Source organism: Silurus aristotelis (assembly GCF_946808225.1).
Source record: "Silurus aristotelis genome assembly, chromosome: 21".
In the NCBI taxonomy this organism is placed as follows: Eukaryota; Metazoa; Chordata; class Actinopteri; order Siluriformes; family Siluridae; genus Silurus; species Silurus aristotelis.
In genome coordinates, this window is record NC_139594.1 from 509,918 (window position 1) to 524,029 (window position 14,112).

A 14,112-nucleotide genomic window follows, 5' to 3' on the forward strand; every position below is an offset into this window, starting at 1 on the left:
GGCAATGAGTGGATATATTCGCGTTGTTCTGTCAGGAACTTCCATGTTCACACGTCCTCGTGGAGCTCCACCTGATTATGAGCATTAAACAGGGATGCAGATGTGGATTAGTCAGCAACGTGGTGGGTTTGGGGTCGGTGAGCTCCATGATGGAGGTTTGTATCGCGCACGAGCAAAGTGAGAAAGTGTGAGAAGTAAAGCACAGGTGGGTGTGTGAAGGAGATCTGGTGGTGGTGGTGGTAGTGGTGGTGTGTTTACACAGTGACGCGAATCCGCTGCAGCTTCGCCTCCATATACATCCGCCTCAGGTTATTTTTTCTTCTTTCCCACCTGCATTCTGTATAAAAATGGAGAAAAAAAAAGAATCCCGCCTCCCGCGTGTGCCACGTCACGAGCCCCAGGCGGCGCTCCGATTGGGCGAGAAGAGCGCGAGCACATCAAGCGACACAATACCAGGACGGCACGAGGACACGTCACAGAGCGGAAGGGCGGGACGCTTCCCCGCGATACGGGTGGGGAAAAAAGGAAACCGACCCGGGTGTAGTGCAAGGCTGCAGGAAGTGCGGGGCAGTGGGGGGGAGGGAAAGGAAAAAAAAAAAAAAAAAAAAAAAGAGACGGTGTCGTCGCGCGAGCGCTTTTCACTGAAGCGGGAAAAAAAGCAGAAAAATGGCGAAGGACTGAGATGTGATCGCCTCAGCGCCGCACAACTGCACTCCGCTCTCCGCCCGCCGGTGAGTCCTGTTTATTTAAAACAATGGGGTTCAGTCGGTGAGATAACGGCTCTCTCTCTCCCTCTCTCTCTCTCTCTCACACCGCCGAGCTTTGTGTTGATTCAAAGCTACAGCTAACTAGCTTTCCTCAGCGCCCTTAGCCGGAGTTAGCTGGCGGATTCACCTCCCCTCACTCTCCCGCTGATGCTGAGGGAAAACTCGACCTGCTTTTCCGGCAGTGTTATTATATAATATTTATTATTATTTTAACGCCCGATATTTTTCCTGCCGCGCTGTTTTTTTTCTCCCCTCAGCATCGCGGGGGTGTTAGCATGCTAACTATGCTAGCTACAGTTAGCAGGTTAGCACTATGCTAGCTACACCCACAAAGCCAGCTGGTTCGGTGCGGGTCTGATGTAAAACAAATACACACACTTGACACTTTATTATGACGATCAGGTGACTGGATTTTATTATAAATGCAGATTTTATTAATGAAAAGTGGGGATTAGAAGAGAGAACTAATGTGTGTTTCTTTCTCTCGGGTAAAAAGGAAAATCCGCGGGAAAATAAACCGCGTCTGCGGGATTATTTATGATACAGGTTTAAAAGAAACCCCCGCACAGACATTATCGAGGGGATGTGTGTTTTTGTTTTTTGTTTTTTTGAGCGGGCCGACCGTGCGCAGAGATCGGCCTTCTGACGCTGCCCGAGTCGCTCAGGGGGGAGAAAAATGGGGGGGAGGGAGACAAGATGGGTTCCATCCCAATCCGTACACTTCACCACTACGTAGGGTGTGAAGATTGTGCGGGTCTAGTCGCGCAAATCACCATGGAGACGGCAGGTAGTGCAATAGATCGACACTCGGATGAGTGAGACAGCGCGCGGTTTGGGACGCGGCCTGCGGGCCTGAGCGCGTTCGATTCCAGCAGAAACGGTGCAGTTTGAGTAAAACGTGAGGATGTGACAGACCCAAGGTCAGACCTCAGCGCGCGCTTCACCTCCTCATTAACACTATTTTATCATCAAAACATTTTATGTATTATTATTGTCAACATTTTCTGTGTGTATTAAACTTACCATCACAATACCAACCTCACTCACACACACACAATAGTCTTCTGGCATCACCCTCCTGACCGCTGCTCTTTCTCCTGCAGGTTCGGAGTGCTTACAGCTTCAGGATCACAACATCACTGCACAAAAACACTGTTCTCACTGTGCTTTCAAACTGTTTAGCACGCACACCGCCTGCCACTCACTCACAACTTTCAGGTTTTGTCATCAGTTATGTCTAACATTTTTAACCGGGTCTGTTAGTTAAAAACAATCACATTAATGTACTTATAAACACAACAGTTTTCAAATGATGTTCAAAACTCATTTATAATTGGGTTGGGGTTTTTTTATTTATTTAATTAAAAAAAAAAATTTAAGTATGGGGTGGTTTACTGAAAACATTATACAGAGCTGCAACATGCAAATGATCTATGTGTTCTCAGTCGCTCCGGGTATGTATTGTGTGTGTGTGTGTGCGGGTCTACTTCAGCATTCACAAAAACTAGGTTTAACTGTGATAAGAGTCCACCTCGTTCCCAGGTTTCTCAGAACCCAAACCAGGAGTCTTACAGTACAAACCAGCACAGTGGGAGAGAGAGAGAGAGAGAGAGAGAGAGAGAGAGAGAGAGAGAGAGAGGGCTGAGAGTGTCCCAGAGAGAGAGCCCGGTCGTGGGCGTTTGTTCGTTTGGTGTCTAGAACAGGAGTGTCAGTGCCTCGTCCTGTCACACTACATGAACAGCAGCTCAGAAGGGAAATAAGAAGGGGGTTTCCATCAGCTAAACTGGGGCAATCTGAAGTTATAAAGCAGTCGTAATACACAATCGTCACTGCATGCTTTCTGTAGGAATTCTTAATCTTAGACAGCATATGTCGGGTACTTGTTAACATACACACCCCCAGGCTTTGTTAAATCCAGATATTATTGTACAGTGTTCTGTGATGTGGAAATATTGAATTTCTGTTCACACCGTGCCTCGAAGCCTGAAACACAACTTGCAAAAAATGATAAACAGGGATGAAATAAAACATTCAGCGGAATGTTCTCACATTATTGTTATATTTGTATTGTAAAGATCAACTAATCATGAACGAATGATAAAATGTGGAGACATGAAAAGTGGGAGGGTCAACAAGTTCCTGAAGTGACTCTACACACGTAGCCGGTGACCCATTAAACGCAGCAATATTCACTTCACAATATTCTCTTCACAGATGTTTCACAATACGATCACTGCAGCATAAAGGACAGACATAAGGACCTCTGTTTCAGGTACAATGACGACTCTGCATTCATATGCAAGCCACAGTGTGGGTCTGACCCTGTATCTCAATGTTCATGTACTGATATTTAAAGCTTAGGTTGTCCCCTGAAATGTGCCGTGTAGCTCGGAACTGAATATTCAATACCAAATCAATTGCATTCAATACGTTAAAAACATCCAGTGACTTAGAAATCAAACGTGCACACACTTTCCTCCAGATTTCCCACTACAGAGGACGATGTAATGTAACGTGATCATTTTGCATCTCTGGACCCATCTGCCGTTTCTGCATGTGTACGTGTGTTTTACACTCAGTGAAGCAAAAGAATCCAGATAGACACGCAGAACACACAGAATGTGTAGTATTTCCATAATACACTGTACGTGATCACTCGTGTGGTATTGTATGCTTCAGTTCAGGACTTTTTACTTAACACTGTTAAGTCTTACATCCCTGGTGTGGAGAGAGCAGCTGCAATGCATGTGACAGATCAACCACAAAGACCTGAAAATGAACAATGAAAGAAATGGAAGGGAAAAAAAGCTCTCATGCAGCATGTTCGCATCATGTCAGACATACAATGGTTTACACAGGGACTGTTTGGCAACACACAGATGGTTTGTGTAAACATAAATCTATATTTAACACGTTTTGCCTTTAAAGCTCTAAAACACAACAATCAGTCGATTTTTACATTCTGAGTTTTGAAAGCCAGTTAGTACAAGTTTGACAGAAGTTTAAACACAAGTCAGGAACCCTGTTAGCTCAAGTCTGACACATGAGTACTTTTACAGTAGTTGAATTTTTGAATTGAAAGATTTTTTCGAAATTCCATCACCACTCAGATTTAAACTGAGCTTGTTTTACTTTGTTATGAAAAAGACATACCATCCTGGAATATATTCTAATACACCAATAAATCTATTTTTGAGATGGATCACTAATATGAATTGTGCTCAATTAAATGTGAAATGAATTATAGTTTTTTTTTCCCATGACACCTCCACTCCTATACCATCATGGTGGTCCAAATTGCTACCCAGACCTCCAAAAGTTGGAATGTGGAATCTGATCCTACCGTACAACAGACACTGGCAGGCAGCCGACTGGACTGGAGTGGGTGTCAAGTGTCACTATGTACTTTCTAATGTCTATCAGACTCTGAATCTGCACACTGGAACAGACACAGTCTTAAAGTTTAGTCGGGAGATAAAAGAAGTGCTCAGGCAGTTCACTCTCTGGATCCCTGTGTAAACCAGTGACACACTTTTTCATTCAAAATATCCTCTTTATTTACTCAAGATTATTAGAAACTGTTCAGTTGAGCAGCTGTACTATACCTCTCTTTTTGGTGTTGTTTATGGTTAGCTTATGTAATTGATGTAATTAGTGATGTTATTGTATTTGAATTGCACTTTTTATGTTGAGTTCAGAGATTATTAGATATTCTCAAGGCAGACATGAATAACTGCAAAACTACATTTCCAAACCTGCAGAACAACTTTATCACACGTATAACAATTTCTGCTGCATGGTGGTTAGATTTTACAGTGCACTGCATTTACATTTGTCTTTTCCAAAGAATTATGTTTTTTTGTTTTTGTTTTTTTAATTAAGCTTTCTTGCTTAATTAAAAAAAAAAAATCTAATGGTCTTTGGACCTCTGCTTGGAGATTTGGGTAAAATTCTTAGAATTTTTTTGTCTTTTTTTTTTTTTTTTTTTTTTTTTGTGTCTTCATAGTCCCCCCCTCCCCATCTGGTGCTCCACATCTGTCCAGACGCTCTCTGAACCGCTGGGATCCGAGTGGAATTGAAAGGCTGACTGGAGCGAAAAATCTGCCTCCCAGGTAAAATGGCTGATACCACAGAAGCAGAGAGCTGAGCATCACACATTGCCCCCCCTTTCTTCTATGTTCGAGGATCATTTTATGTGGACATTTTCCCCTTCCATTTCAATTTTTTCATCATGGCTATGCATGATATGAATCGTGCCAAGGTTTTTCCTTGCAAAGAATGCGACACGATATGCCCAAGTACACCTAGTCTTCTGGAGCATATGAAAGCCCACTATCACCAAGAAGCGATTGGCAGATTTGAATGTGAACAGTGTGGACGAATTTTCAAGCATGCCAGTAGTTTGGCGTCGCACAAAAAGTCCCACGAGTTGGGTTCATTCCAGTGCCCAGTGTGTACCAGAACACTACCCAATGCAATAGCCCTGAAGAACCACCTCCGCATTCATACTCTGTCTCCTAGTGCACAAGCTGAAGAGGAGAATGAGGATGGTGTTGATGAAGATAGGGATTATGGCTTAGCACAAGATCTTTCTGACACAGGTTACCGGGGCCACCTGAACAGCAGCAGTATGATGGCGGACCACGACAAGCAGAAGTCTCCGGGGTCCGAAGATGCTTGGGACAGACCATTCAAGTGTGACCAGTGTGACCGGACCTACAGGCACCACGGCAGCTTGGTAAACCACAAGAAGTCCCACCAGGAAGGCACTTACAAGTGTACAGTCTGTTACAAGCAGTTCAGCAATCTGGCAGCGCTTGGGGCCCATGAGCGCACCCATTCCAAGTTCAAGCCTCCTGGGATGTCCATGGGGAGCCTTGTGCCAGAGGCATCGTCTGAACATCGCCCCCCTGCCTCCCAAAACAACGACATGGCAGCTTGCTTTTGCCACCTGTGCCAGGTTTCTTTACCCAGTAAGAGTGACTTTCAGGAGCATATTCTGTTGCATAATGCAGCATCATCGTCTTTGGGGCTGACACGTAGCTTCCCAGGTATAGTGCCACACAACCTCAGCACTGTCCGTTCCCCTGCAGTCAATCCATACACCCCGGCTCTTGGCGACCCTCTTCCCCTTCCCCCTTTACCCGACAAACGTTATGATCAAATGCTAGGTCCTCCAGTCAACAATCACATTTACACATGTGCATACTGTGGGTCCGGACATTCCGATGTGGAAAGTCTCAAACTGCATTACTTGACCCATGAATCTCACCCTCCACCACATGCCCAAGTGGGAGCCTCTATCCTAATTTCAGATGGCCTGGGGTCCAACTCCCAGGCATCAGTGTCCTTGCCCAGCGGGCAATCCAGATCCCAGCAGCAGTCCTCATCCATTGACGATGCAGACCGCAGGTTCAAGTGTCAAGAGTGTGGAAAATGTTATCGGCATGCGGGGAGTCTTGTTAATCACAAGCGCTGTCATCAAACAGGCCAGTACCAATGCACCGTATGCTGTAAGGAGTATCCTCATCTTGCAGCACTGCACAGCCACCTCCGCAGTCACAAATCCCGCCCAAACTCGCAGGGTATGAACTCAGAAGGTGACTGGCTTTCTTCCGAGCCCATGACAGGCCTGGACTCCCAGCAAGGCTTTGTGCATTCTCAGGACCAGGAGAATGGCACAACAACTCCGATCTCACTGTCTGGTAATCTCAGTGATGCTGCCCATTTTGTTCAAGACAATGGCCATAGCAGCGGCCTTGATTCACTGGAGTTTCATGACCGATACGATGGTTCACTGGCTCAGGGCAACTCTGGCCATCCACAAAACAGTCGCCAATCAGACCGGAACATGTGTGCTGAACAAGGCAGTATGTCCAATGGCTACATGGGAAACATGGGCTTCCACAGTTCAAGTAGTACTACTTTGCCAGCAAGCAGCTCCAGCCTCAAACATGGCAATCGCCAGCGACGTGGACAAGACCAGTATGGAGGAAGTCAGGGAGGCCAGTCTAAGAGAATGGAAGACAAAGATGATGGGGAAGTCTACCAGTGTACAGTCTGTGGAAATCATTATGCAAGTCTTCGAGCCCTTCGTAGCCACTTACGAAGCCATGGTGTGAACCAAGGTGCCGGACCTTCCTCCTCCCTTTCACCTGTGGGTGAACAAGAGTGGAGAAGGCGGCAAGAGGGTAGTCAAGCCAGTCTGCTGGTTTGTAGTATATGTGGCCAGACTTTCAGTAAAAAACACGACCTTCTTAATCACCAGTTGGTCCACGGACCTCCTCAACCGGGTGGCTCTGGACAGGGCTTGGGGGGCGGCAGCTCTAGTGCTAATGGCAAAATGGATGGAAGGAACCACATTTGCGTTGACTGTGGCATGTTCTTTGCAGATCGCCATCACCTGATCACTCACCTGTGCCCAGGCAAGGGGAGAGGCGGAGTGCTGAGCAAAGACTTGAACGGAGCTAAAGGGATGAGTGGTGGTGCTGGGACCAGCAGCGCTGTGGGCCACCGGCAAATGTCTGGCTCGGAAGATCGGCCACATAGGTGCGACCAGTGCGGGAGAGGTTACAGGCATCCATGCTCACTTCTAAACCACAAGAAATCGCACAAGACTGGGGTCTTCCGGTGCCTTGTCTGCCAAAAACGCTACTACAACCTGCTGGCCCTCAAGAACCACCAGAGGACTCATTTTGACTTAAAGAGGTTAGCCAGCATTGCATGTGCCCTATTATACTTTAACTGTGTAGTTCTCTTTGCATACTTTGACTGTGTATGTATTGAGTTCCCCACTCGTGATTATCCAAGTCATCACTGAAACCCCCCCAAAATCCCAATTTGAATTCAGTTGTGAATCTAAAAGAAATGTGTTCAACCCATTCCATTAAAAAAGATGAGGGCAACACACACTCGCTCTCTTTCTCTTTATCTCACACTCACTCACTCACACACACAGACACACACACACACACAGACACACACACACAGACAATGTAATGCACTACATCTGTCCCATTTGATATTGTGTAGTCATCTCTGTATTTGTAAGAGATCCATGCTGTGTGCTGCATTGCTTTTATTATTGTTTTTACGTTGTATATAATGCATTGTGTTTAGACATGGCTCTCCTCTCACCATTTCTGGTTTTGTGTGTATCTTCTTTTTATGTGTTGCAGGCACAAGTGTGAGGAGTGTGGAAAAGCCTTCAAAATCCAAAAGCAATTGATCAACCATCTTCGTCTCCACGAGGAGCACCGAGCCAAAACAGGAGGTCGAGATCAGCGCGTCCAAAATATGAATCAACACAACGGATCACGTTATGAGGGTGGACCTTCTCAGATGCAGCAGATGAGAATGGGGGACCCCAAAATGCAGAACCAGTCTCAGATGATGCCTAATTATGGCCAGCCACAAGGATTTAAGAAGCCGTACGCTGGGGCAAGGGCCCAGCAAGTGGACGATGGAAGTGGGCGGCGCCCTTTTGCCTGTGATCAATGTGGCCGCACCTACCGCCACGCCGGCAGTCTTGCCAATCACAAGAACCTGCATAAGATCGGCGAGTACCATTGCAACGTTTGCAACTCCACCTACCCCAACCGTCTGGCTATGAAGAACCACTTGCGTATGCATTTTGCTCTCAAGAAGTATTCTTGCCAAGACTGTGGACGTGGTTTCAGGAACCAGAGACAGCTTGAAACCCACACTACCAACCAACTTTGCAAAGACCTTCCTGGTCCAAGTGTGCCGCCTCAAATGGCACCACCTCCTCCAAGCTACGAGTGCAACGGATGCTCTGAATGTTTTCGATCCCCCACTGACCTTGCTTCGCATAACTGCAGTGCCCAGCTTCCTTCCTCTTCAGCCTCCCTCAACAGCTCCGGTCTAACCATGGATCCTGGGGACTTAGGATCTCCAGAACGTGAGGAGCGACCTTTCTCCTGTGACCTCTGTGGCTGCTCATACAAACATGCAAGCAGCCTTCTGAACCACAAGAACACACACAAGACAGGCAACTTCAGCTGCTCCTACTGTGACAAGCCCTACACCAACTACATGGCACTGCGCAATCACATGCGCATCCACACGCAGAAGAAGAGGCACATCTGCTCCACCTGCGGGAAAGCTTTCCGACTGGCCCGATTTCTCCGCAACCATCAGAGGGTCCACGAGGAAGGACATGCTCGATTCGGATGCCCCACCTGCGGGAAGAGCTTCCAGGGGCGTTCTGGGCTCGCCAGGCATCGCTGCGGGGACAACCAGGTAGGCAACGAGTACAGGAGGAAGGACACTTCAAGCACTTCGAGAGAAGGGGCAGAAGAGTGCCGGTTCACGTGAGTTTTTACGTCTAGTTGTTCGTTGTTTTCTGAAGTGAACTTAGTAAAGATCACACGGGTCTCTACGTGTCTATTACAGGTATATGATCTCCAATCCGGCTTCCTCGGGACCATTCGCGTGCCGGAATTCGGATTTTTCTGAAGTTTGGACAGTATGATTAGTGGAGACCAGATAAGTTACCCCACCACCCCTTTACTTTCAGTTAGCATTATACTCTAGAACATTAGGCTGCCATGCTTTTCAATCTGTATACTGAATAATTAGATGTCTTCTGTCTTGTGTTAAAGGTTTTCTTGATGCTGTTCTCTTACTGATATAATTTCTAAATGTTTGTACTGTTTTTATGTTTTTCTCAAGTGACTAGCTCATTAAATGTGGGAGCTAAAACAATTTTAGAAGGGTCTGTGTCTCCCATGACATGAATATTATTTAAATGAATGTGGTGGTCCAGATCAGCTTCTTAGTGACTAGCAGACCCAGAGATGGGATTTAGACATCAATAAACCTGTGGTGTTTTCATGTGTACAGATAAATCATATTTCTACAAGTCTGTCTCACTATTATACCTACTAACGCATGTTTTACTAACACGAAAATGCTTTTAAAAATAAATGATCATGATCAGATTTGTGTATTGGTTGTAAATGAAGTTCTTTGTATTGACTTCAGTAAGATTGTTAAAGGACCGCCTTTAAAACAAAACGCAATGTGCTGATGATTTATAATCTTAGAAATTAAATCTGCTAAATTCTGCTGTTCATTTTTGAACATTTTAAAAATATTTTTGGCAGCTGGATAAAAGATCATATACCTGTAAATACATAAGTCAGCTTTGTACTGCCAGGTTCTTCACATACAGATTAACCTAGGTCACTAATAAAATAAGGGGTTTAAAGTCAGAGCAGTGGACTTATGGTTCTCTCTTTTATCCACAGATGTGAGCAGTGCGGCCGCTCATACCGCCACGCCAGCTCTCTGCTGAACCACAAAAACACACACACCATTGGCATCTATCATTGCGCCGTGTGCCTCAAGACCTACCCTAACCTGCTCGCTCTGAAAAATCACCGTCGGATCCACTCGGAGCTACGGCGGCACCGCTGCCCAGAATGCGGCAAGGCGTTCCGTGTCTTCTCTCAGCTTCAGAACCATCGTCGACTCCACCAGAAAGAGCGGGAATTCACATGCACGCAGTGCCACCGCACGTTCCCGAGTCAGACCAGCTTTAGATTGCACCTGCAGATGCATCACGGACGAGCCCAGAAATCCTCAAACTACTCCCACCATCAGAATCCAGAAGGTTCCTCTGGTGGCAGTTCTGACCTTGGATGGAGTTCTGGGCTCGACCTGACCCTGATGCAGGCCTGCCACCAGAACCCACCGCAGCGCAGCCGCAACGATTCAAGCCGAAAGGCACACGTTTGTGATCAATGTGGGCGCGGGTACCGCCACGCCAGCTCCCTGCTCAACCACAAAAACAGCCACAAGTCTGGCACCTACTACTGCAGCCCCTGTCAGAAAGAATTCTCCAACCTGATGGCATACAAAAACCACCGCCGCATACACACCGAGCCGAAGCGGTACCAGTGCTCTGACTGCGGGAAAGCCTTCCGCGTTTCTACGCAACTCGTGTGCCACCGTCGCATACACACCAAGGAAAAACCCTTCTCATGCCAGCAGTGCGACAAACGGTTCTCCAGCAAGTCAAACCTGCGACATCACCAAAAAGTCCACTGGTCCCATAACAGCAGTGCCCCCATGGGCACGTCGAATTTTCTGACCATGCCAACCGGCGCTTTTATATAAATAAAACGCACCTGGGGAGCAGGAACTTCTTAGTGGAGAATAGTGACAAGGTTTCTGGAGGTGCCGAAAAAGTCATTTCTAGATGCGTAGCTCTGTGTGTGTGTGTGTGTGTGTGTGTGTGTGTGTGTGTGTGTGTGTGTGTGTGTGTGTGCGTGCGTGCGTGTGTTGGGGAGTGGGAGGGGGGGGGGGTAATTTTTCAACTGAGCAGGTTGTTTAGGTTGTAGAGGACTAACCCATCCATTTCCATGCAGAAGTCACCGAGCTAGGTTTTAGATCACCTCTTTCCATGTACAACTCACCTGATGTACATTCAGTAACCTGATGCGATCGCTCCAGATCTTTACCCCAGGACTAGGCGGGTGCTGATCACCAGTCATAATCACCAGTTTTACACATGCTTTTATTTGAATGAAGTGAAACAAATAGAAAATACACAATATCCACCTTACACCAAATATGTGTGGGCACCGCTTTAGGGTTTGGTCTAAGGGACATACTGTGTACGTTCAATGTTTAATTTCATTTAAAAAAAAAAAAAAATTGTTGAATTAGAGAAACATTTTTACAGTTTAATTGAGTGCAGGAAAAGGGATAATTTTTATTTATTTATTTTTTTTTTTTACGAAAAATGAAATTTGATTTAAGCCTACAGATAATAGGCCATCAGCACACGCTTAACCAAGAGTGTAAAGAGTTTTTCTGTGAAGCTTTTCCAGTTAAAAACAACACGAGAACAGAGATTACAGGTTATAGTTTAGATCTGTTATTAATATCACACCAATTTAAATATTCATAAAGTTATGACATTTTCCCTCATTTGAAATCGCAGCTTCATCCTTTGACGGGTCAACCTCCGATTCTGTATTCCATCAGAAAACATTCACTCTCACAATCCACTTCCTGGTGAAACAAACGCGTGTAATATACACATTGTAAGATTGATGTACGTGTAGGTTTTAGATCTGACCGCATTATAGGTCTCATTTGAAAACTGCAGTCACCATGTTGTGTAGAACTCTTAAGGGTGTTTGTTTTCAGTTCTCCCTTCAGATGTTCTCATTCTTTTTCTAACTTGTGTGTGACGAAGAGCTTCAAAACCTTATTATTATTATTAATTACTATTAAATATTATCATCATTCTGCAGATGACGGAATTGCGGTTTGCTTTCTGTTGCGCGTTGTAATTTTAAAGACCCTTGTTTAAAAAAAAAGAAAAAAGCAGCACCTAATTAGGTAGTGTATAGAAAATGATAGGTTGTGCTTTTTTTTTCTGGGAAAGAAAAAAAAAAGTAAGAAAAAAAAAAAGCAAGACGTGTATATTGATAGGCTTGTACTGGCATTTTGGTTTTACCTTGTATTGTATCGTACTTCTGACTGTATTATTTACAGGAACACTTTTATAAAAAAGAAAATCACTGTAGTATGCGTTTTTATTTATATTAACCCCTATAATGCTAGTTTTTAGTAAATCCTTCTTCACACATTTATTTTTTTATTTTCAGTACGCGGCCAACTTGTAGTCACGGATGTCTGGACTCCTACAGAACATTTGTTCTTGTGACTTATCGCAGTTCTGTCCTGGGTTTTATGCCTTTTACCGCGATTGGGCTGTGTCTCAAACCACCCTCTTGTACAATAGACAGGAAGCTGTAAAGTGTGTCTCTCCCGACTGAGTGTCACTGTATCGTTCCTCCGTCCTTGTGACAGTCGTTTCCCCTGGAGAAAAAAAAAAAACATGGATGTGCCTCTTGTCTCACACTTTTAAGGGATGATTTTTGTGAACATTACAATCACTTGGGCAATCTTCTTTTTTATCCCTTGTATTTATTAGTATCTTTTTTTTATTTAATTGCTTTTTGCATTTCATCTTTTATCACCAGGCAGCTCTGGGGTTAAAGTCCATCATCTAAAAGAGCACAGTTAAAATTGTGTGTGTATATAAATGTTCCAATAACCTGAAATCAGGTGCGAAAGGAAGAGAGGAAAAAAGCTGAACTTGTACAACAAACTTCGGTGCTTTGATTTGATTTGGGAAGGATTGAAGAGATTTTCATTTTGTGTTTAACCGATCTTTTTGTTTCCCTCTTTTCATGCGTTATATATATGTACTGCTGACTATACACTTTTTTTAAAACTACATTTTGATAATTCATTTCCTAACAGAAAACTCGTTTGGATTATAACCTTAACGCTCTCAAGTAATGAAAATAAATAGCTGAAAACAAATGATTTGCTGCATTTATGTGTGATCGCAACAACGACAAAAAGTACGCTCACGTGTAGAGAAATCTAGATCACGTATTAAAAGGACTGAATTGTACCTCTTGGAGGTATTTTTGGGTTGAAAGGGTTAAAATATTATTTTTAATAAATGTTGGTAGTGTGTGTCCATCTGGCTGATCTGTTCCTCCCTGCTGAACCAACCAAAAGACCAGGGGATGAAGTCTGAACCTGATTCAGCTCCTCCAATAACAGTTCCCCACAAGATGCGGTGGACAACATACACAAATTATGTAGATGAGTAAAAGTAGAGACTCAGTAAAAGTGTCTCTTTAAACCGTCACTTTAGTAAAAGTACAAACGTTTTCACCTTCAAATGTTCTTCAGTTTCCAAAGTAGTGATTTATTATAACTCTAATGTTCCTGTTATTATTTTTATCACAAGATTCTTCACTTAATCACCTCAGTTTCTGTGTAAAGACTCGAATGTGACTCTCAGCACACTGATCTATTAATAGAATGAGATTAAAGACTCAAACACTGATTGATTTCTATTAAAATCATCATGAACACAAAACCTTCTTTTCATCTACTTCAGTAAAAACGTGTAAATGAGGTCACGTGTGTGGTGGTGAGTTCCAGTCTGGAGTTTCTTCATCATTTGTTCCTCTCTAAATGTTCTGCTTGATGTTGAACTGATGCTGAACTGTATGTTGGTGATCAGTAGATTCACCGAGCGCCGATCAGAACACGTGTAAAACAGAGCGTGCGCTCGATCCTGATTGGTGACTCGCTGCGTGTTTCACCAGTTACGTTTTTATCCTCATTAATAAAAAGAAACGACTGATTTCACTAAATGTAGTAAAAAGTCAAATATTTGAGTTTGAAATGTAAAAATCACAAATAGAAACATTTCAGTAAAATACAGACACATGAAAAAACCTCTTAATTACACTAACGAGTTACAGTTACTTCCTTACTG

At 44.2% G+C, this 14,112-nt stretch overlaps 1 protein-coding gene across 12 annotated transcripts; it reads left to right on the forward strand.

Moving 5' to 3' along the window:
- The first annotated feature begins 586 nt into the window (after positions 1–586).
- LOC310716775 (zinc finger protein 646) lies at positions 587–13,136 on the forward strand. 12 transcript variants are annotated; one of them, XM_083524197.1, is made up of 7 exons: positions 587–731; positions 2,982–3,039; positions 4,774–4,879; positions 5,369–7,475; positions 7,946–9,100; positions 10,040–11,026; positions 11,090–13,136. In XM_083524197.1, the coding sequence occupies exons 4-6, from the start codon at positions 5,398–5,400 to the stop codon at positions 10,908–10,910; spliced, it is 4,104 nt and encodes a 1,367-aa protein (XP_083380323.1). In that variant the 5' UTR covers positions 587–731; positions 2,982–3,039; positions 4,774–4,879; positions 5,369–5,397; the 3' UTR covers positions 10,911–11,026; positions 11,090–13,136. The 12 variants fall into 12 exon arrangements, with proteins under 12 accessions (XP_083380323.1, XP_083380325.1, XP_083380317.1 ...); XM_083524199.1 differs by lacking the exons at positions 587–731; positions 2,982–3,039; positions 4,774–4,879 and adding an exon at positions 9,183–9,279 and having other exon boundaries at positions 4,886–7,475; positions 10,040–11,018; positions 11,084–13,136; XM_083524191.1 differs by lacking the exons at positions 587–731; positions 2,982–3,039; positions 4,774–4,879 and adding an exon at positions 9,183–9,279 and having other exon boundaries at positions 4,886–7,475; positions 7,946–9,029; positions 10,040–11,018; positions 11,084–13,136.
- The last annotated feature ends 976 nt before the right edge of the window (positions 13,137–14,112 follow it).

Coding starts and splice junctions, on each gene's coding strand:
- LOC310716775 (XM_083524194.1), top strand. CDS start 4,999: ATGGCTATGCATGATATGAATCGTGCCAAGGTTTTTCCTTGCAAAGAA. Junction 7,476..7,945: donor ACTCATTTTGACTTAAAGAG/GTTAGCCAGCAT, acceptor TATGTGTTGCAG/GCACAAGTGTGAGGAGTGTG. Junction 9,101..10,039: donor GCAGAAGAGTGCCGGTTCAC/GTGAGTTTTTAC, acceptor TTTTATCCACAG/ATGTGAGCAGTGCGGCCGCT.